The sequence below is a fragment of the Sminthopsis crassicaudata genome, chromosome 3, assembly GCF_048593235.1.
Source record: "Sminthopsis crassicaudata isolate SCR6 chromosome 3, ASM4859323v1, whole genome shotgun sequence".
Lineage (NCBI taxonomy): Eukaryota > Metazoa > Chordata > Mammalia > Dasyuromorphia > Dasyuridae > Sminthopsis > Sminthopsis crassicaudata.
The window spans coordinates 319,725,518-319,748,609 of NC_133619.1; the positions used below are offsets into that span (position 1 = coordinate 319,725,518).

At 31.8% G+C, this 23,092-nt stretch overlaps 1 protein-coding gene across 4 annotated transcripts in view; it reads left to right on the forward strand.

Moving 5' to 3' along the window:
- GRAMD1C (GRAM domain containing 1C) overlaps nt 1–23,092 on the forward strand; it is a 133,787-nt gene that overhangs the window by 66,636 nt on the left and 44,059 nt on the right. For 2 of the 4 annotated variants that reach the window (XM_074301225.1, XM_074301226.1), the window contains exons 3-6: nt 8,049–8,133; nt 14,277–14,380; nt 15,671–15,766; nt 17,864–17,944. In XM_074301225.1, coding sequence (XP_074157326.1) covers nt 8,049–8,133; nt 14,277–14,380; nt 15,671–15,766; nt 17,864–17,944 — 366 coding nt within the window. Of the gene's footprint in view, nt 1–4,500; nt 4,604–8,048; nt 8,134–13,124; nt 13,197–14,276; nt 14,381–15,670; nt 15,767–17,863; nt 17,945–21,803; nt 22,148–23,092 lie in introns of those variants that run through there. The other 2 variants (XM_074301227.1, XM_074301228.1) reach the window with 2 other exon arrangements.

A 23,092-nucleotide genomic window follows, 5' to 3' on the forward strand; every position in this document is an offset into this window, starting at 1 on the left:
TATTTGTGAAGGTAAATTCCTTTTTATAACCACTCATTTAGGATTCCCTGGCTCACCATGCAGAACCTCCTCCCTGAACCCAGATCCCCCATTAGCAAGGAGTGGGTAACTTCACAAATGAACAGCAAAAACTATGTTAGGAGAAAAGTATCCTGAAAATTTAACAAGAATTCTGGTTAAGTTAGATCATTCAAAGAATATAAGAACCATATGAAGAATAAGAAATAGATATGAATGTATACATATATTGTATTTAACTTATACTTTAACATAGTTAACATGTATTGGTCAACCTGCCATTTGGGGGAGGGGATAGAGGGAAGGAAGGGAAAAGTTGGAACAAAAGGTTTTGCAACTGTCAGTGCTGAAAAATTACCCATACATATATCTTGTGAATAAAAAGCTATTAAAAATAAATAAATAAAAGAAATAATTTAGAATATATATATAAAGAAATAGGTGTGAATTGGGACAAATTAGTAAGTTTTTTATAAAATGATCTCTTTTCATTGGCAATGAAGATATTGCAATCCCCGCATTTTGACTCCATAATCTCCTTATTTTGGCTGGGAAAGGAACAAAAGTAGCTGATGATGCTATATTAAAGTCATTTATAATATACAATAACAATAATAATAATAATTGGCACTTAGATAGCACTTACTATGTTCCAGCACTGTGCAAGGTACTTTACAATTATTTTATTTCATCCTTACAAGCTGGGAGGTATATGCTATTGCCCTCATTTTATAGATGAAATTGAGGCAAATAGGGGTTCAATGACTTCTCCTGATTCATGTAGCTAGTGCCTCAAGGTTTTATTTGAACTCAAGTCTTCGTGGTTTCATGCCTGGCACTTTATTCATTGTTCATGACCCCTTTTCAAAATCTCTCAAAGAAAAGATAATAAAAGAATGGAAGAGATTGTAGATAGTACTTTTATCCCCTCCAAAAAAAAAATGACACTAGTAACTATCAATTCATATGCCTCTTGTACCATTTTATAACATTTTAATGAAAATGGTTAATGGGTATTCTTCATTCCAATTTTAGTATATATGTTGCCAAAGCAAGCACTCAATAGGCATTCTTAATGGAAGCTTGAGCATATAATGAATAGACTTTTTCATATCACACCTTGAGATCTGCATTACTAACTCAGAAATAAAACAAACAAACAAAAACTACAAGTACACAAAGAAAGAAAAAGAAAAAATCTCCTTTACTTATTATTTATTGATTTTTTTTTCTAAAGTATTTTACTTAGAAGGATGTGTTGGTTCATACTTGAAATCTCTACTTCTGGAGTAGGCAAAAGCAACTTGGATTGCTTGAGCTTCGAAATTCTGAACTGCAGTAGGGCTATGCCAGTTGGTTGTTCTTATTAATTCCAGCATCAATATGGAGAATGCCTGAATGAGAGATAACCAGGCCACCTAAAGAAGAATATTTGGAATTAGGTCAGAAGTGGAGCAGGTCAAAATTCTTTTGTTGTCAGTAGTAATTACGGAGTCTTGAGTGGCAGGAGCACTTCCAGCTAGGATGCATTAGGGAGAACCATCTTTAGAATTACACTGATATTAAAAATATGAGATTTTATTTCAAGAAGAAGCTTGGAATCAATGAAAGTGCTGTTCAATTTCCCAAATGCTTTCTTGCTTGTTTTTAATTGTGGGCCCAATTCATTGTCTATCTATGAAGATGTTCACTGATCAACAGAGTGATTAATGAACCATCTATTCCAACTACATATCATAGTATGAACAATAGGCATTCTTGATTTATTTGTTTTTTTTTTCTCTTGTAGATTATTAGCCCAACCTTTCTGAATTATTGTCAAACTTATTAGAAAACTCTGCATTATTTTCGGGCTTAATACAATAAGCTCAGTATAATTTTCTTTTAATTTTAAATTTAAATTTCATTTTTAAGTTAAGTGACTTGCCCAGAGTTACATAGCTAGTAAACATAGGGTCATAGCTGGTATTTTTTAAATGCTGATTGATTGACACATATTGGGGTGTATGATCCTGAGTAAGTTATTTAACCTTTTAGTGCCTCAGGCAACTCCCTAAAATTCTCTAAGACTCATTCTAAAAGTCCGTGTGATCTGTATTAATAGAAAAACTTCACTGGGATCTTTCTATACAGATAAAATCATAGTTGACCTGATGTAGATTTTCATTTACTAAATCCTAACTAGTCTCTTATTTGTGTCAAGGATGCTTTTGATAATTACTTAGATTATTTTTATAGAGATAAAAAATTAGTAATGATGTTATGATGTCTAATTCTCCTCCCTGCAGTTATCTTATATATTTCTCTTTTCAGCAATCTTGAGAACTAGTCCTTCAATATCCCCCAAATGGTATTCTTTATGCTGATCTACTTTAGATATTCTTGATCTTGTTCTTAGTTATTCTTCCCATTTTTTAAGAGTCATTCTCTGCTTCCTCATGAGATTCATTAAATATGATGATGGAGTCCAAATGTAGTGGCATAACATAATTTCATATTTCAGTACACATAATTTCAATATAGCAAAATATATTAGCATTTTTGTATTTTAGTTGTATTTGCATTTTGAATCTTTAAAGCATTATCTCTTCCTTTTTCAGTTTTGAGTTTACGTCTTTTTTTTCTCCTTTGGTTAAAAATTTTTTTTAATTTAATTTTTATTTTATTTTATAATTATAACCTTTTTTTGACAGTACATATGCATGGGTAATTTTTTATAACATTATCCCTTGCACTTACTTCTGTTCAGATTTTTTCCCTTCCTCCCCCAACCCCCTCCCCCAGATGGCAGGCAGTCTTATACATGTCAAATATATTACAATATATTCTAGATACAATATATGTGTGTAGAACCGAATTTCTTGTTGCACAGGAAGAATTGGATTCAAAAGGTAAAAATAACAGTTTACACTCATTTCCCAGTGTTCTTTGGTTAAAAAAATTGACCAATGATCACATTATTTTTACTTCTCACAAGGAAACCTAGCCATCAGATTTATTTGTAAATAAGGCACAAATTGAAATTGAAAAGTTTTTCCCCCACAAATAAATCTAAAAAAGCTAATATTAAAAGCTGAACAGTTAATTGGGAAAACATTGTTATATCAAATTTCTCTGATAAAGGTCTCTTTTCCAGGGTATTTTTTCCTTCATAGATATTATAGAAAGAGGAAATGAGCAATTTTTGCTAAGTTAAAACCTGCTGGCATAAAATATGCCACATTTTCCCCAAATAAACCATTTATACCAATAGTTAAATTTTCATCATATTGAAAAAATGATAATGACTCATTAATAGAGCTTAGTTGAGGAATTAATGAATTTTTGAAGTAATTAAGATTTGTTCCTTCAGAAATTAACACTTGTTATTTTAACCACTTTTTATAGAAATTTTCTTAACATACAAATCATTTTTTATTGTGAATGTGATGAAAATTTAAAGCAACACAAAATAAGGAATGACCCCCTAGTAAAATAATATAATCCAAACATAAAAAAGATAAGAACATGTATCTCAATAAAATAACAAAAACAACTGACATATTCTTATTTCTTTTCAACTTTTACACTTAAAGTTTTTCTTTCTTTCTTTCTTTTTTTGCTGCTGTTGTACTGATATAGTCAATGTGGTTTTTAATAGTTTTTATTTTTTCCAATTATATGTAAAGACAATGTTTAAATTTTTCTTCCTCTTCTCTTTCTTAAAATGATAAGCAATTTGACATAGGTTATATATGTGCAGTCTTTTAATACCTATTTTCTTATTAGTTATGTTATGAAAGAAGAGATAGATCAAAAGGGAAAAAAAATCCTTGAAAAAAGTAAAGAAAGAATACTGTGCTTTGATATGTATTTCAGACTTCATACAGTTCTTTTTTTTTCTGAATGTGGATAGCATTTTCTATCATGAGTCCTTTGGAATTATTTTGTAGCTGAAAAGAGTTAAGTCATTCATATTTGATCATTGTATAGTGTTGCTGTTCCTGTGTATAAAGTTCTCCTGGTTCTTCTCATTTCATTCTGCATCAGTTTTTAAATTTTTTCTAGGTTTTTCTGAAATCTGTCTGCTCATAATTTCTTATAGCTCCACTGATCATTCCTATAACTTTGCAAACTGAAAAATCTCTCCTTATCACCATTCTCCTACATATGTTATATCCTTGTTGGAATATAAGTTTCTTCAGGGCAGGAACCAATGCTTAGCCAGGTGTTTGATATTTGAAACTTTTAAAATAAGCACCGAATAAATGCTTGTTCATTCATTCCCCATCTCTATCTGATCAATGAAAGCAAATATTTAGAAAAAGAACAAAACTTCTAATTTAGCTTACAGCTCAGCTCTGAAGTAGTAAGTGAAAGATCTATCAGTAAGTAGACATTTCCCTCCTCTCTGTGCTCCATAGGGAAGGAAGGAAAGGAGTATGTCTTGGGATTTTGTGTGTTTAACTCCATACTCTGCCACTTTTTTTTTTTTTTTTTTAGCTGAAGCAATTGGGGTTAAGTGACTTGTCCAGGGTCATACAGCCAGGACGTGTTAAGTGTCTGACTGAGGTCACATTTGAACTCAGGTCCTCATGACTTCAGGGTTAGTGTTCTATCCACTACACCAACTAGCTACCCCCTTTTCTCCCCCCTTCCCCTCGCCACCTTTTTTGCATGCTTTTCATTTAGCTGTCCTCTGCTCATATTTTGTAGTGTTCTGTTTGGTTTTCTGGAGGCTCTGGACCAGCCTTTGTTTCAGGAGTGTAATCATCACAAGAATAGCCAGGTGTTGAAGTCCAAAGTCTAAATTCTTTATTGTCTCCTTCAGTCTAATTTCCTTGCCTGAGGCCCAGCTAGCTTTCTTGAGACTTAGTCTCATGGGGGGAGCAGGATGACAGGCCAGCCACTACGAGGCTGATGGAGATGCAATGAATCTCTTTTGAGTCCAAGGACTTGTGCTTCAGCCTCCAGCCACCTCAAAGGTGGACAATGGAATGAATCTGTCTCTGAATCCCTGCTGGCTGTTATATACTTTATTATAATTACATCATTGTAGGTGTGAATCTTGTAGAACTATATTAAGTACTAAGTACATGTACTGAACTAGAGAACTATTAGTCACCATGCTAAATTAGGTAACTATTGTAATTCCATTGACTTAACACCTTGTAAGAATCCTTGTTTCAGGTTACAGAGTTCTGGCCCATAACAAATACCCAATTGAGCATGAACTCTTATGGCTTCCTGGAATCTTCTCTTTCCATTAAACTTTTTGAAATTGAGTTTCAAGAACAAGAACCCAAGAAGTTGATAAATTCCAAGTTACTATTCCTCATTAGCAGAACCAAAAGGCAGTTCATTATACTCAATGCAATATTCCAGATTGTGATGTGATCTCATCAGAATAGAGTACCATGTTCTTTAGCAGTCTAGACACTTGCATTTCTTTTCTTTTCTTTTTAAAAATTTTCCAAATTTATTTTATTTGAAGAAATAGAATAAGCAAAAAAAAAAAAAAAAAAAAAAAAAAAAAAAAAAAAAAACCCAACCCACCAGAAAAGCAATACAAAACAAAAGAGAATATTATCATCTGCTCAGCAGAACATCAGGGAGGATTCAAAATATATAACAAATACCAATTTAAAAAATTATATATATTAGTAGAAGAATTTATATTCATGGGTGTGTCTTTTCTTTACTTACTTGTAAATTGTTCTTTTGTCCTCTGCTGCCATTTTACTTTATTCTTTTTCTCCCCTTTCATCCTCCACCCTGACTCCTCAAGCAGGTTACTATGCATTTCTTAATGAGTTGGCTTTTTGGGCCATGACAAAAAACAAGACAATAAATTTACAATCTAACACTTGGGATGTTTACATAAGAAAAGTTTATAAATTTGTATGAGGCCTATACTAAGATCATTTTTCACTCAAGGCATCATGGGAAGTCTTCAAGGGGAAAGGTACCATTTGAGCTAGGTCTTGATGGGTAGAAATTTTTTTCAATGTAGAGAAGAGGGGAAGGACATAGATGTATAGGAAATAGTGAATGAAGAGAAGAAAATGTAAGAAACATTATATGGCTTGATGACAAGATTCAGTTTTGTTGGAGTACTGAGTTATTGGGGAATATTTTGAAATACAGCTGAAAGGTGGAGTGGTTGCAGATTATGAATGATTTTGAATGTCACACTAAGGCTTTTATTCTGTAAATAATAGGAAGTGAGTGAACCAAAGAAATGAAGTGACTAGATCATACTATGTATGGGAATGATGGCAGAATAGAATAGAAAGATAGGCATTGGGGTTTCAGTAAGTAGAGAAATGTAGCTTTGAGACAAGAGGTGATCAGATTGCAGAATTTAAGCTTTATACTTGGTCTAAAGAGGAGAAATTTTTGCATAAGAAAAGATCTTTTTTTTCATTTTTTATTCTCTGCTGTATAGTTTTTCTTTCTCCCTCCCAACACTGTCCTAGAAAAGACTAGCTTAGATACAAATATCTATATAAATGTAAATCCATACTGTACATATTTCTGTTTATCAGTTCTTTCTCTGGATGTGGATAGCATCTTTCTTCATAGGTCCTTTGTAGTTTGAACATTTTTAATATTCAAAATAACTAGTCATTCAAAATTATTCTTATAATGATTTTCCTGTTATTATGCACAGCAATCTTGTTGTTCTGATCATTTCACTCTTCATTATTTATGCAAGTTTTTCCATGTTTTTCTGAAATTCTGCCCTCATTTCTTATTGCAGAGCAGTATTGCATCACAGTCATATGCCACAACTTATTTAGTCATCCCCCAATTGATGGACATTCGTTCAATTTCCACTTCTACACCACCATAAAGAGAGCTGTTATAAATATTTTAAAACATATAAATTCTTTTCCTTTTCCCTCATCACTCTGGAAAATAGAGCTAACAGTGGTGTTGGTGGGTCAAAGGATACAGTTTTATAACTCTTTGGGATAATTCCAGATTGTCATCTAGAATTATTAGATCAGTTTACAGTTTCACCAGCAGTGAATTAGTGTCCAATTTTTCCATATCCCCTCTAACATTTATCTCTCCTTCTATCCATTTTGGCCAATCTGATAGATATAAGATGATATCTCAGTTATTTTAATTTGCATTTCTCTAATCAATACTGTTTAGAGCGCTTTTTTCATATGCCTATATAAAGTTATGATTTTTTTTTTCATCTAAAAGCTGCCTCTTCACAACATTTAGCAGTTGGTAAATGACTTTAGAAAAGTTTCTTATTTATTTGAGATATAAAACCTTTATCTGAGAAACTGTCTATAAAATTTTCTCCTAATTTTCTGTTTTCCTTCTAATCTTGGCTATTAGAATAATTTGAGAATAAGCAGTCCAGAATCAATGTACTTAAATTTTAATTATCTAGTTATTAATCTGGAATGTTGGATTGTCTAAAGTCTTCTATCTTTCTTTTAAAAGTGTTTTCTCTTTTTAAAATTATGAAGTTTAAAAACATCAAGAATGAACAACTCCATATACACAAGATAAAAAAGACAGTTGTGTATATGAAACTGAATCTCTGTTATATACAGTTTTCTATCTTTCCAATATAATTATCATTATTTAAATTCAGAACTGAACTGCTATTTTGAGTTTTTCTTTCAGCATTTGGAATAATCAGATTGTTATTTAAGAACATTAGAAATATATTGGATCATATAATATTAAGTTTAAAGAATTATAAATTTTATATCTGGAAGGGGCTTTTATAGGCCATCTTGTCTAATCTCATTTTAAAACTAAGGAAACTGAGGTCCATATAGGTTAAATTATATTACAAGATCACCAAAGTCATAAGCATTAGAGGTATCAACTGATCCCAGGTCTTCTGATAATAGAATAAATATTATGCTACTAATAACTCATATTTATAGAATCTTTTCTTGATTTCCTTATTTCTTACATTACAGTGTAAAGGTAATATTTTATGGATCACTAATGATAATTAAATCTATTAAGCTGAAATTGATTTAACTTTTTTTTTTTTTTTTTACTATTTTCAGATTTCAAGTTCCACCTATAAATATAGAAATGAAGAATTCAAAAGACAATTCTCCCATCTTCCTGAGTCAGAAAGGCTAGTAGTTGGTAAGAAGGTGAAAAGTTCTTGAAAAATGCCCCAATTGCCTGGGAGGGGGAAATCAATTTAAGCATATTTTTGTTCCTATAAAAATGTATTGTATGATATAATCTTTGTACTATTTATTTTGTACATATAATCTAGTACTATGGATATGAAAACAAGAACATCTTTATTACTAAGAACCTACTACTTATAGTTACCACTTCAGTTAAGGCACTCATTACCTCTTGCTTAGATCATTACAACAAATCTTCTAACTGGTTTTATTTCAAGAGTCTTCCTTCCAATTTGTAGCACATTGCTGCTACATTTGAACAAAGCATCCTACTTCTTAGAAATAATTTACAATCAACCAATGAATGTTAATTGAATGTCTATGATTATGGAGGTTACAGAAGAATTATACAAAAAGAGACATCTGAGGCCATCTGAGGGCATTTGAGCTAGGTGGCATAATGGATAAAGTGTCAGGCCTGGAGTTAGAAAAACATAAGTTCAAATCCACACTTAGTGGCTATGTAAATCAGGGCAACTCATTTAACCTGCATTTGCTTCTATTTCCTCTTCTATAAAATGGGAACAATAAAAGCACCTACTTCTGAAGATTATTTTGAAGATCTAGTGAGATAATAGTTGTAAAACACTTTGCACAATACCTGATACATAGTAGAAGTGATTATTTTTATTATTATTATGTTTGACTTGTACTTTAATAAGAATTCAATCATGTCTATGCAGGTCGCTGCATTATCCCCTCTCAGCTTATGCTATTCCTTATGTTTGGAATGCCTTTCTTTGAACATGCCTATCCCCATATCTCTTTTTAAACTCTGGCCTATCCTTCAAGGTCCTGTCTCAAATGCCACCTCTTTCAGGGAGCTTTTCCTTGATCTTTTCTAGTCATTCAGTATCTTCCCTCCCTTAAGCCCTATATATAACTTCATTTTTTGCTTGCATCTTTTATAAATTCATAGTTGTTGAGTTGGAAGGAGCCTCTGATGTCATTTAGATTCTATAATATTCTAGAAACATTTCCTCTGATTATAAGGCATTCTACTCTAGTTTTGGATTTTTTTCCTCCTATATTTAGCAAAAATCTAACTTTCTAGAAGGTCCACCTATTGTTCTTAATTCTCTTAGAACTCTAATCCGTCGTCCATATAACAACACTTTAAATTCTTGTATGTGGTTATCATGACCCACTTCAGTCTTTTTTTTCCACATTGAACATTCTTTCTTCACTTTCATATGGCATGATTTAAAGTCCATTGATCATCCTGGTTGCCCCTTTCTACTTGATCTCACCTCATTAACTTGTAAAATATGGTGAACAAAGTAGAATTCAGCATGACTGACTTATCATCTTCCTTAATATGGACTCTGTGTTCCTGTTAAAATGAATTAAGATTACATTAATGTTTTTAGATATCACATTGTGTCTCAAATTGAGCTTGCAAGACACTAAACCTCTTAGATTTTTTTCCTACATGGTGTATTTGTCTAGTAATACTGCACTTATTCTGTATTTGTACAGCTGATTTTTTTTAGCTCAAATAGAAGGCTTTATATGTATTCCTTTTAAATTTAATCCTAGTAGAGAAAACTAGTGAATGGTTTAGCTTATCAGTTTTTAAATCTGTTAGGATTACTAGGTGAGAACTCAGGTTGTCTGGACAGTGACAAGGTGAGAATTCAGGTTGGACAATTACAAGGTGAGAACTCAGGTTGACTTGATAGAAGGAGCAAGCTCATTGGCTGAAGTGGTTCTTCCCAGAAGCCCTTGCATTATCCCACGCCCATTCTCTGGGAGAATAAAAGAGAGGACACCCAGAGATAGAAGAAGACTCTGCATTACATCTTGCTTGACGCAGCTCTCTGCAGGAAGGGAAGTAACTTCTCTGGACAAGAGTTAACAGCAACTGCCTAGAGACAACGGTTCGTTACAGGAAGAAGAATCTGTCGGAGAGATTTGAGTAGAAGACACAGCAGATCTCTTCCCAGAGAGTGATCCGGCAGCTTCTAGAGACGACAGCTCGCTACATAAATCTATTTCAGTTTTATGTGTCTGAAAATTTGATAAACATCCTATTCATTCTTTCATCCAATCATTGATTTTTAAAATATATTATATAGAATAGGTACACTTACAGAGCTTTGTGGCTTTCCATTAGAACTTATTTCTATCTAACGTTTAAATAATGCTTACTCTATGACAAGGACAGTGTTAAGTAAACACATTATAATTATTGTTTTATTTGATCCTCACAACCACCCTGGGAAGGTGCTACTCCCCATTTTATAGATGAAGAAGCTGATACAAACAGGGGTTAAATGATTTACTTAAAGTCACACAACAAGTAAATGTCCAAGGCCAAATTTGAGTAAATTGACACTATTTTTCCTAGGATGATAGAGTCTGAGTAGTCACACATCTGGGGAAAAGATGGTAGAGAATAAAGTGAAACATGACAGGAGCTGGCCTGACACTTGCCAATCAAAACATTTGTCTCTATTTGGTTTCATGGTAGTTTGTCAAGGGATGGCAACTTAAGTTTTTTGAAAAGAGAATGAGCTTCTATGATAATGATGATTATCACATCATCTTTGCTTTCAGTTGCCTCTTAATTATTTTCATTTTGCATTTTCCTATTAGAAAATCATTTTCCATGGTAGAAAAAAAAAAGAAATAAAATAAGTTTTAAGTAATTCTACCTTCTTCCTCTAATTCATTTATCCCAAACAGAAATAGAATCCTTCCCCCTTTATTTCTTGTCATTAGAACTGCTTTAAAGCACTCTTTTTGTTGTTCTTTGAGTTGACTTACATCCTTAGTTCATTCTTGGACTTAATATTACTGATGTTATTATCAGATTTTTTAAAAAGTTATCATTATCTACCTTCTTTTATTTCCTTCTTCATTACTTAACTTTAAAATTTAAGTTGGTTGATGAGATTCTTCTTCACATTAATCTGTTTAGAAAGGTCCTCATTTTCTTTTTTATTGGAGTCATTTGTATTTATGCCATTAGAATTTTTTTCAAGAGAATCTCATTCTTCTTTTCTTCACATTTGCTATAGAATTTTAGGCCATAAGATACTAAATATTCTTTTCTGTATTTCTCAAGAACTCAGCAATACCTTCCTTCCAAAGTTTTAGGTTATTTCTATTGTGGTAACTATTTCTTCTTTGTTAGTAAAAACCATGCCCAAGATAACATTTTCCTTATTATTGTTGTCATCCCCTGAAAGATGAAATTAGTAAGAGAAGTCAATAATGTATCAGTTCCTCTGTTTTTTAACAGAAAAAAATCCTCTAGGATTGATGCTCAATTAATTGATTATTATGTTCTTAATATTATGTCAACTTTGGGATCTTTTGGAATTTATCATTTTTTCCTTATGGCATAGTTTTAACATACTAGTAATACCATAATATTTTTTTCTGTTTCTCTCTCCATTCTCTATCACACTTTTCTTTGCTGAAGCTTCTACCATTCCATGCAGAAATATATTCTTATTTTTTGCTGTACTGGGCCTTTCTTTAGTCCTTATTTTAAAAAAAATGAATTATGCCCTCTCATTATTTCTGTTTCTTATACCCTGTTCCAGAAATTCAAGCTTTAAATGCTAACATTTTCTTTACCAACTGTTTATTTCACACTTTTTTTTTTTTTTTTTTTTTTTTTTTTTTTTTTTTGCAGTTATCATGCGTCACTTTGTATCTTAGTGTCAGGGCACATCCATTTTAGTTGATGAGGTTGAAGGTCTGGAATGTAGAGGAAGCATCTCATATCTTTGAACAAAACTAAGGAGAGAATAGCTTAAATGAATAAGAAATGGTCAGCCAGACAATGAACTTGATCCTGTACCCAGACTATTTCATGCCTTTCCCTAACCCTTTTTGCTACTCCAGAAACAGCAGGAATCTGGGTTCATCATCATAAGTAAAGTTGTTTTCCCTCACTGAGGAAAGCCACCTTTTATCCAGTAAGAGCTGTCAAACAGAAAGACCAGATCTATTCTATCTCCTGCTGGATGTGGCCAACTTCAGGCCCCATTAAAGAGGATTGAGTTTGACCAATTCTAGACCTTAAGAGATTCTAATTCAGTTTTTAAAAAGAACAATAAAACCTTTCATGCCAGTATTTGAAGGTGGCAAAACACTGACTACCTAATGATGAGCCCAGTGTCCCATTGATGGATAGAGAGGCCATGCAACCCAGTGATCTGCCCTATCTGGAAAAGGCTTTTCTTCTGATAACTTTGCCAAATTCTGCAAAGAACATAGTGCTATAGCATTTGTGAGTTTTGAGTTGCCTTTACCAGGTGTGTTTCCTCCAGATGTGTCGAAGGACCATTATACTATGAGTTCATTTCTCACCTCTGGACTCTTGTGTCTATTAGTGGGGGAGAAATGCTATTAGTAGTAGCAACTACTATTCTTATGAGGCTGTTTGAATAAGTAAATGCCTTTGGAAGTACTAATTAAGAGAATAGAAATAACTCCTTCTCTAAGGAGCCTGGGAAAGGCTGAGGGAAATGAGCGTAGGGTACAAGAAAGGAGTTGAACAATTTGTCATTGCTCATTTATTGGGCTGTATGGTCTGTGAAGGCACAACTTATGTCTTGTCTAATGTTGTAATGTGTATACTTAATGGATGTTTTGAAAATTAATCTAATTAATTAATTAATTAATTAAAATAGCTTTTAAAAAACTTATTGATAATTGTTGGAAACTGATCATTCAATAGCAAGGGATATTAGATTTTAATCTGTTGTATCCAATAGACAGTTCCTTCAGTAACTTCTGATATTTCTAATTCTGACTTTTATAAATGCTTATTATAAAATGAAATGCTTTTAAAACTGTGAAATGTATAGAACCTAGCCATTATTTACAATTTAATTTACAATCAGTAAATGCTTGTTATGAAAAGCTTTTAAAACAGTGAAATGTGTAAATCATCTGTTTATTTGATATCCACCCTTTTTCTAGGGCTTTTTTGATGAATCAAATGATATTGACATCAATTTCATCAAGAAACAAAGAAATAATTCATTTCATTAGGTAATCTGTTATTAAAATGATTTCAGGTGGGAATCCCTTTGGTTCTTAAATGTTCTGCTAATTTTGTCACATATTTGTCTTTTGAGGGAAGTGCATTAGAATTGAAAATTATTTTTTTCCTAGCATTGATAAAATAAAGATATTTAGTCTTTCTTTAAAACAAAATAATGTAACATTTAGGTTTTAGGTAAATACTGATTCATATGCTTGAGTACCCTGCATAAGTAAGCACTCAAGAAATATTTGTTGTATTGACTTACTATCTATTATCTGACAAAGGATGTTTTAGCTGCAGTTGTTTAAAAAAAACATTGACTATCCCTTAGAGAATGACTGTCTGAAAAGATAGTCAACCATAATCATGTTTAAATCAATGCTTTGGAAATTCTGAATAATGTAAGCTAAATTAACGAAAAGTTCAATGTTTTGGATTAAAATTTCAGGAAGCTTCATTGTAGCCACCAACTTCATCATAGGAAAGTAGTTATGCATGCTAAGTGAGTAACCTGTCTGCTTATAATTTCATAGGACAATTTTTGTTTCAGGATTTAAAGGCATTCCCCTTGCAATCCATTTGCTGTCATAATCAATATGAATAATTAATTTGCTTTTCTTTGTGAAATATAGATTTTGCTTGATTCCATACAGATTTCAGAGTATTTATTCAGAAATTTAATAAAATTTGATTTTTGCTTTTTAGGTACCTTTGGATTAGTAGAGCTGTCTTTTTTTTTTTTTTCCTAAAGCACATCTTTTTTATACTTTAAAATTCAGTGGTTAAGATAAGATTATTCGTTCCAAACTATTATCTTGTCACTGTAGATAATCCAGGAATTAATTCTCATAGTGAGAAAAAAAGGAGAAAAATCTTAGATTTTTTAAAGTAAAACAAAATTTTAACAAATTTTTAAAAATACCATTGACTTGTTTGTTATCTCTGTGGGAGACATGGTGAAATTAGAGGTTTTTTTTTTCCTTTGATAAGTGTCAGTAATGATTTTGTATTTGGAAATACCATACATTTTTTCAAGTTGCTGCTAAAATTTTGGATCAACTCCTTCCCTGTCTTTGTGTATTCAGATTATGCCTGTGCTCTTCAGAAGGACATTCTGCTTCAGGGACGCCTGTACCTTTCAGAAAACTGGCTCTGTTTCCATAGCAACATCTTTAGATGGGAAACTACAGTAAGAGATATTCTGATTTCAATGTATTAAAACAATTATTTGAGAAACCTCTTTGGTTTCATAATTTCAAATAGCAAATGAAAAGGTTGTTGATCACATAGATAGTACTAAATTTATTTACTATGTTAATCATGTTAAATCTTATTATTTAAAACCATGCCAAGCCTTATACTGCTTATCTTAATTTTGAGGAGTTTTCCCCCAAAACTATTTCATTCCAAAATCTTAGCAAAAATCATCAGAGTTTTATATATGCTTATTAATTAGATAGCAAAATCTTTTACCTCAAAAAATATTGAGAATGGAATAAGCTATATTGAATAGAAGAGAGAATGAGAGTTGATTTATTCTATTTCCATATGTTTAGACACATCCACAAGCAACACTGATCATTGACAGCCACTATTTGGAATTGACTTTAACATAATATTGACTCAGTAGTTCTGTGGCCTAGGTCATATTTCCTCAGTTTGCAAGACCTAATAAAACCTTGATCCAATCAAGATAGGTTTTGTGGATGAATTTTAAGGATTAAACCTAATTTTTATCACTTTTAACTGGAAAATATTATTTAGAGGTCCTTTGTGCTATATCAGAAATGTAAACAACACTAACATAATCTTTACAGTATGATAGTTTTTATGTCTAAAGATTCTTTAGTTAATACCAATTTTATTTTGGAGATGGACTATTCAAGGGAAATAAGATAAGCAACCTATAGAAATATATTGAATATTAAAATTTTTCTCTATAATATGCTTTAGATTATAAAGTATTTTGTAATGTAAAAATGCATTTGACCTGTAGAAATATTGATTTGTGTATGTATGAACATGCATGCAGTTGTAAAGACTGGCCATTATGTTTAACATTTTCCTTTTTTATTTGATATTTTTAGCTCAATTTGCATATTTAGTTGAGATCTGATAATAGACTTCCAGTTTAAAAAAGCTTATTGCATTTTTCTTGATGATATTGCTAGAAAGATGTCTTATGTGGTAGACTGTCTGCTATTGGTTTGGTTATTTGTAAATTAATTCAGGATTTAAACATCCATATGTCTTTTATATGTTGTCTGATGTCAGAAATAGAGAGCTGGTTAAGGAGAGAGATACTTGAAAGGATGCTTAATTGTCTACTTAGTTTCTCTCAGAGAATAATAATATTTCTATTAATGCATTATAAATTTATTTTATTTAAATATTAACAGACTAATATTAAGCTAAAATTTTAGTGTATATATTTTGTTGTACAATACACTTTAATATCTATTTTTTTGTGTGTGTTTAGATTTCTATTGCTTTGAAAGACATAACCTTTATGACTAAGGAGAAGACTGCTCGACTCATTCCCAATGCCATTCAGATTGTTACAGAAAGTGAAAAGGTTCAAAAAAATTCTGCAAATTCTTATACTCACTCTCTCCTTTTTTCTTCTCCTTCTCTGAAAATGTTATTTATGAATTTATAAACCAACTGCTGATTGGTTTCTCTAAATTTAACCTTATAGTTTATTCAGTAGCTCCTAATTAATGTTGACAATTAAGAGGACTGTATGCTGTTGGAAACAGAATTGGGCCCAGATTTGTGGTTTCATTCATGTGAGGAATTTCTGGTAAGGACTTCTTCTACCAATACAGTTGCACAGCTATTTTGTAGCTTATAATTTTAGAGAGCTGTCTAGAGTGCTGAAAGGATTAGCAACTTGCTGCAGGTCACATATGAGGGTCGGGATGTTCTAGAGGTGGGTCTTGAATCCAGATCTTCATTCCATAATATTTAATGTAGCATAGTCTGAAAATAAATACTTACTAGGATATTCATGTTATTGGCCTTCTACTTAGGAGAGGCAATTTAGCATTACCATCCTCATAGGCAAGATGGCCTGGGTTTATTATGCATTACATTTGAAGTAGCCTGCCTGTGTGACCCAAGATAAGTCACTTCCAATCTCAGTGATCCAAGCAATTCTCTAAGACTAGAAGTTGCTAAGAAGGCACTAATATGCATTACTAGAGTGAGTTTCTTTCACAGAAATCCCCCATACTAATGAAATCAAAGGTCTAGTCTCTTTTCATACTTTTATGATCTTTTTTTCTTGTTGTATGATAAGTATTAAAAACAATGAACAATTTGCTTTGACTTTTCATAGCAACATACCTAGATCATAGGTACTTCATCTCTTTCAATCTCCTTTTCTTCAAGACTCTGTTACTCTTTCATCTAGGAAACTTTTTCTAATTCCCCATCTCATATTAATGATCTCCACTTGTCTGTATTCTTCCTCTTCACTTCATCATAGACATCTTGAAAGTAGGAAGGCTTGAAGGTAAAAACTATTAAAAAGAAAATTTGAAGTGCTTATTAGGAGGCTAGGCAGGAGAGTTTAGATGAGATTACAAGTTTTAGTAATATCAGCTACCCTAGAACATGTTTTTACTATTATTGTTGGAAAAGAAAGCAAAGTTATCTGTGCTAAAAAAAAAAAAAAAAAAGCATATTACTATTATTTCCTATATTATATAACTATTTTCTATTCAGCCCATTTAGATAGGGATAAAGCACATACATAAATTAGAAAAGGATTCTGGCTTAGTTTGAGAATAATTTTTTGAGAATTTTGACTAAAAATATTTTACAAAACCATAGTATTATTATTTTGACAGAACCATGACTAGGGAGAGGCAACTTGAGTGTAGGGTATAGACATTTAAGGGACATAGTCTAGAGACTACCATACTAAGTGTCCCTTCAATATAGTATTCCTTTTCCTGGGGATACCACTTTCCCCCCCATTTCTGTCATAAGCATGGACTAGATGTCCTAGAGGAAGAGCTGTTTCCTCTTCCAATGTGATTATCCCCATGGTTGCACTGTCTTACATGTCTGAACTACTGTCTCTTGCTCAATTATTTTGTCTTAGGTATATAATTACTAATTATAACTCTGGATTTTGACATTTCATTTGATAAACTAAGAATTTAACAGGGTAGAAAAACTGAATTATTTCCTTACTTTTCAATATAACTTCCCTGTAATAATAAATGAGGCCATTGATTGTGAAATTTAAGATGAATTTGTACTGCCTGTTTTATATATAAATGAAGTATTATATTTCTAGTGCTATGATCTATCACTTTTTATAACTGTAGTTTATTAAAATATTGCTTTGTAAATATTAATTGAATTCAAAGAAAAATCACTAGAAGCAAGCATATGTTAGAAATAATAAAACATAAATAAAATCATGTTTGTGACTTAAGAAAAACTACTCAATTAACTATTTGAAAAGAGGCTTTTTTTCTTTATATGTAACCTCTTTACTTTTAATACAATAAGGAGTATAAATAAGGCATATTGTAAGTACTAATAAATTCTAATACTAATATCCTTAGATCAGAGGAAATCCCAATATGCTTTTGTGACAATGATATCTTCCTTTTGTTTTCTATGTTACAAAAATTGTTCTATTGTTTTCATGCAGTTTTTCTTTACATCCTTTGGTGCCAGAGATAGAAGTTACCTCAGTATCTTTAGATTGTGGCAGAATGTATTACTAGACAAGGTAAGATTTCAGATGGATGGTGATTGCCAATCTTCTGGTTTTTAATTGGAAAGTGTTAGAATTGAAGAGATTTGTCTGATTTGTCCGTGGACTTGCCTGCAAAGATCAGGAAGTCTTCAAACAAATTCAAACTTAATTATAGTACTCCGGAACATCGTTATCAATGCCATAAATCAGTAATTTTATTTTAATATTTACGTAGAATGTAAATTCTGAACATTATATTCATGATTATAGACAGATTATTATTAATTAATTTTCAATATTTATATTTTCACATGAGAGTATTATGAATACAGAAAGGTAGGATAATAAGAACTGATTGTAACCATGTAATTTGCATTTTTAATATGACAAAAAAAGTTTGTAGAAGGGATTTAAAATAAAATCAACTATCAGGATATGTACAAGGTTTATTAAAAATTTATTCTTGTATTTATAGTATAAAATGTATAATGAGAATTGATGTTCAGAATGACCAAGGCACTGCAAGATCCTTAGTCATCAAAGAAAAATTAAATGCTACTTAATATATTCTATTTTCTAAAACAGGAAAGTATACCAAATACCTTACAACTATTTTCAGTGTTTTCAATCAAAAGAATTTTTTTAAATCACTGGAGAATTCATTTAACCAATATGCTTCATTCTCTATATATTCTATGATTTTGATACTAGCTTATCCTATGTTCTCCAGAAAATGATCTCTCTGTCTAAACTTCAGCCTTTCCCTCTCTACTGATTCCTGTTGTATATCCTTAAACAATCTTGATTAGGCCCAATTTCTCCTCAAGCTTTGTTCTATAATTGTTCTCCTTTTATCATCCACACTCTGAATAAACTATTTATTTTTGTTGCCTCCATTCTTTTTCTCTCATTTCTCAATCCTTTACAGTTTGACTCACTCCAAAATTATGAAAGATTTCTTAATTGACAAATCTGATGAACTTTCCTCATTGCTTATCCTTCTGGACTTCTCTTCTGCACTTGATAATATTGAACATGTCTCCTGAATAATCTACTGTTTCTACAGCTTTTGACACTTCTTGTTTTCTCCTACCTGTATGATTAACTTTCTTAGCTTCCTTTGCTGGCCTGTCATCCAGATCTGTTTCTCTAACTGTTGGTGGGTCCTCTTCTTTTTTCCTTCTATATCTCATCAGCTCCTGTGGGTTTAACTATCATCTCTAAGTAGCTTTGTCAAAGATATATGTATCTCTATGTATATATGTGTATAAATGGGTTAGGTAGAGCAGTGTATAGAGTCCTAGACTTTCCTGCCAGGCCAGGAAGATTCATTTTCATGAGTTCAAATCTGGCTTCAGACATTTACTAGCTGTGTGGCCCTTGGCAAGTCACTTAAACCTATTTACCTCAGTTTCTTTATCTGTAAAATGAACTAGAAAAGGAAATGGCAAACCATTCCAGTATCTTTGCCAAGAAAACCCTAAATGAAGTCACAAAGAGTCAGTAGTGACTAAAGATGACTAAACAAAATTAAAATGTGTATAAATGCTTATTTCCACATATATATATAGGTATGTGTTGAGGAGTATGTATATGTAAAGATCATAGATATATGCAGCCTGTCTTTCCTCTTATCTTTAATTCTGCATCAATGACCCCTTGAGAATTTCAAAATGGATGTCCTAGAAACATATCAAATTTATCATGTTTGTAGCAGAACTTTATCTTTGCCTCCAACCAGTCATCTTCCAAACTTTCCTATTTCTTTCAAAGATATCACCATTCTTCAGGTTTGTAACCTTAGTATTATTTTAGACTTTTTGTTACTCTTTATCCTGAAATATTTTGTCATTTCCAGTATAATGCCTTTTAGTTTTTTTCTTTTCTCCCTTTTGAAAATTTGATTTTTTTAATAAACAAAATTTTTCTTTCCCTTCTTGCTCCCTCTGCCGACTAACTCCCTATCATAGAAAAAGAAAAGCAAAACTACTTTAACAAATATACATAATCAAACAAAATTAATTCCCACACTGACCATGTTAAAAAATATATACATATTTCAGTCTGCTTCTTGAGTCTGTCACATCTCTGTCAGGAGCTAGCTAGAATTTGTCCTAATGGGTTCCCAGAATGGTGGTTTGACATTGCATTGTTCAGAGTTCTTAAATCTTTCAAAGTCTTTTGTATTTATAATATTATTGTGGGGCAGCAAGATGGTACAATGGTTAGAGTATTTTGCTTTTCTAGTGATCTTACTGGAAAGGCCCAGAGATTAGAGCCATTTTCGGGGGTTAAATTTTCAGTGTAAGCATTCAGTATGTAAATGTCTCAGAATTCAGCAATCTGCAAAACAAGATTTGATATACTGGGTTTTTAAAAATTATCTAGGCTTAAGTGTTAATAATAGAGATTAAACTTAAAGTATATCTGCCTTTTTGGAGAACACCCAGTTGATAAATAATTACCAGTGTGCCACTCTGGAAAGGCTTTTAGTTTATACTCATTGCAAATAACGCTGCCCTTTGGTTTTGATAGATACCACTTATTATGTTAAGGAAAGATCCATTTATTCCCATGTTTTCTTATATTTAGAAGAATAGAAGTTGTATCTTGTCAAAAGCTTTTTCTCTATCTGTTGATATAATCACATGATTTTTGTTGTTCTTGTTATTAATATAGCCTGCTATGTTGATAGGGCCGCTTGGAGGCACAGCTAGCTCTGGAGTAAGACTCATCTTCATGAGTTCAAATCTGGCCTCAGGTACTTAACTAGATTTGTGACTGTAGACCTCGTATAGGACCCTATCACCTCACATCTGGATTTGTTGGTGACACTATGTATGTGTTAAAATGATCTTTCATTTCATAAGCCTGAATATATACCATACCCACTCCTACCAACCTTACCTTCCAACTTAGTAAACTCTACTGGCTCCCTATCATCTCTGGATAGAGCCAATTTTTTACAATTTGATTGGATCCTCTAAACTGAGAATGTTATTTCTAATAATATATTATTTTTACTATAAACAAAAACAAAATATTGGATGGAAATCATTAAAATGGGATCCTAGAGTCAGAAAGACCTAAATTCAAATTCAGCATATCAGATACTAACTAGCTAGTGTGACAGTGGGCAAGTCACATTTACCTTCAAAATAAAAAAGATGCCTAGCATACTGAGAGATTAAGTTAGTTATCCCTGCTTACAGAGGTAGTATATGTCAGGGGCAAGATTTGAACTTGATCCACTATTCTGTGTTGCCTCAAATTATAAAATACAATTGACTTGTTAAAACAAAAAGAACTTGTACTATTTTTCAAGGCACAGAATTCCTGACTGACAGGATACATTATGATCTTTTTATTTGTTTAAACATTATCAAATACTTAAGTTACTGCCCTGTATTATTGTCCTGTATGGCCTGTTTTTCTGCAATCTTCTGACATTCCATGTACAGTTACTCAAGGTTGAGATATATTCACTAAGAGTAAGAGTAAAAGGGATTCAATAGAATTTTGATAGCAACCTTCTGTTAGCACTAAAGTAATACATAGTGGTAACATAGTTTATATTGGGAATTATATTGGAAATATTTATTTTGGGATATAATTGGATGTTTTTAATCTAGTTTGAATGGAAATGTTTGGTAGGAGAACCATGATTTAAACAATATAATCCAGAAGATTGTTAATGGAATCTCAATGATATTTCTTAATTCCAAAAATTAATTTAAAATGATATTAGAATAAATATTGTACATGAGGTGAAAGCAAGTTATTTGTACCTTTGTAAACTAGTAGTTTAATTCAACCAAAGAAAATAGGAACTGTGTCTTTAAAAAAACCCTGTTTACCTGTCCCTCTTCTAGTAGGAGTGGCTTAGGAACCAGTTGAGGGAGGTAAAGCCTCCAATTCAGTATACCAGCTACCTTGAGGAGAAAGCTGATCCTATAGCCAGGAAGTTAGAAATAAATAAACTTTAAGCCACATTAGAACTCGTCTTTTCTAAATAAAAGCATCTCATGACAAAATAAGGAGATTGAAAATAGCAAATTCATACCTGTCATCAAATTTTTGGAGCCCTCTGTGATAACTGAAGTATTTTGTGACTTCTTTGGAATACAAAGCTTCCAAGGCCGAAAATTGATCTTCTGACTTTTGAAACTTATCTGATAACTTCACGCCTCGTCAAGACCCTCGGGGTGAAACATTGAGACTGTCCTTTGTTTAAAGGTAGATACTCTATTTTCTTTATAAATGTCAATTTTTTTTCTAAGCTTGTGCATATTAGTGCTAGATACAAAAATATCACTTCTGTTACTGTTTGTTTAAATATTTAGGAAATACATGCTGGTAATGTAATTGAAGTTTGAATTTGAAGCCAGCTTGTAAATGACAATTTTTTGGTGACTTCTGGACTACTTCATAGAAAAATTTACATTTTTGATATTTTGAGTTAAAGGAACAGTCTAAACCAGCCCCCAATTTTTTTTAATCAGAAGAAGGAATTGAGGCATATAGATGTTAGTGATTTTTCTGAAACCATCTCACTACAAGTCAATAGCAAATCCAGAATTTGAACTCAAATCCAGATATGAAAATACACGTTGGACTTATATTTAGTTAAATGAAAGAATATTGGATTTATAATCACAAGACTTGGTTTTAAATCCTATTTTCTCTACTTATTACTTATATGAATTAAAAAGGTTGGGAGATATTACTTTTCTTGCTCTGTAAAATTTGAAGTGGATGATTTCCAAGGCCATTCTAGATCTAAATCCAAATTTATCTGTGTTATGAATCCCTTTGGTTGTCTAGAGAAGCCTATGGCTGGACCTCTCTTCAAAATTATATTTTTGAAAGCATAAAATAAAAGACATGATCCTCACATTAAGAATTCTTAATTCCAGCTCTAAACTTTTTGTTCCTCTGCCTTCAAATCCAATGTTTTTTCCAATTGCTAGAAGTGACCATGACTTATACACATTCTATTGGCTTTAAAAAAAATGATACTTAATACAAAAACTCCACAGCCAAACATTCATTTTCTGGTAGCCTGTAGATAGAAATATATATATTTTTAAGTTTCCATTATTTTTTCAATAAATGAATACTTTTAGTATGAACATTCTAATTCTAGTATAAATTTCAATTCACTATTTTAATGAGTATTTC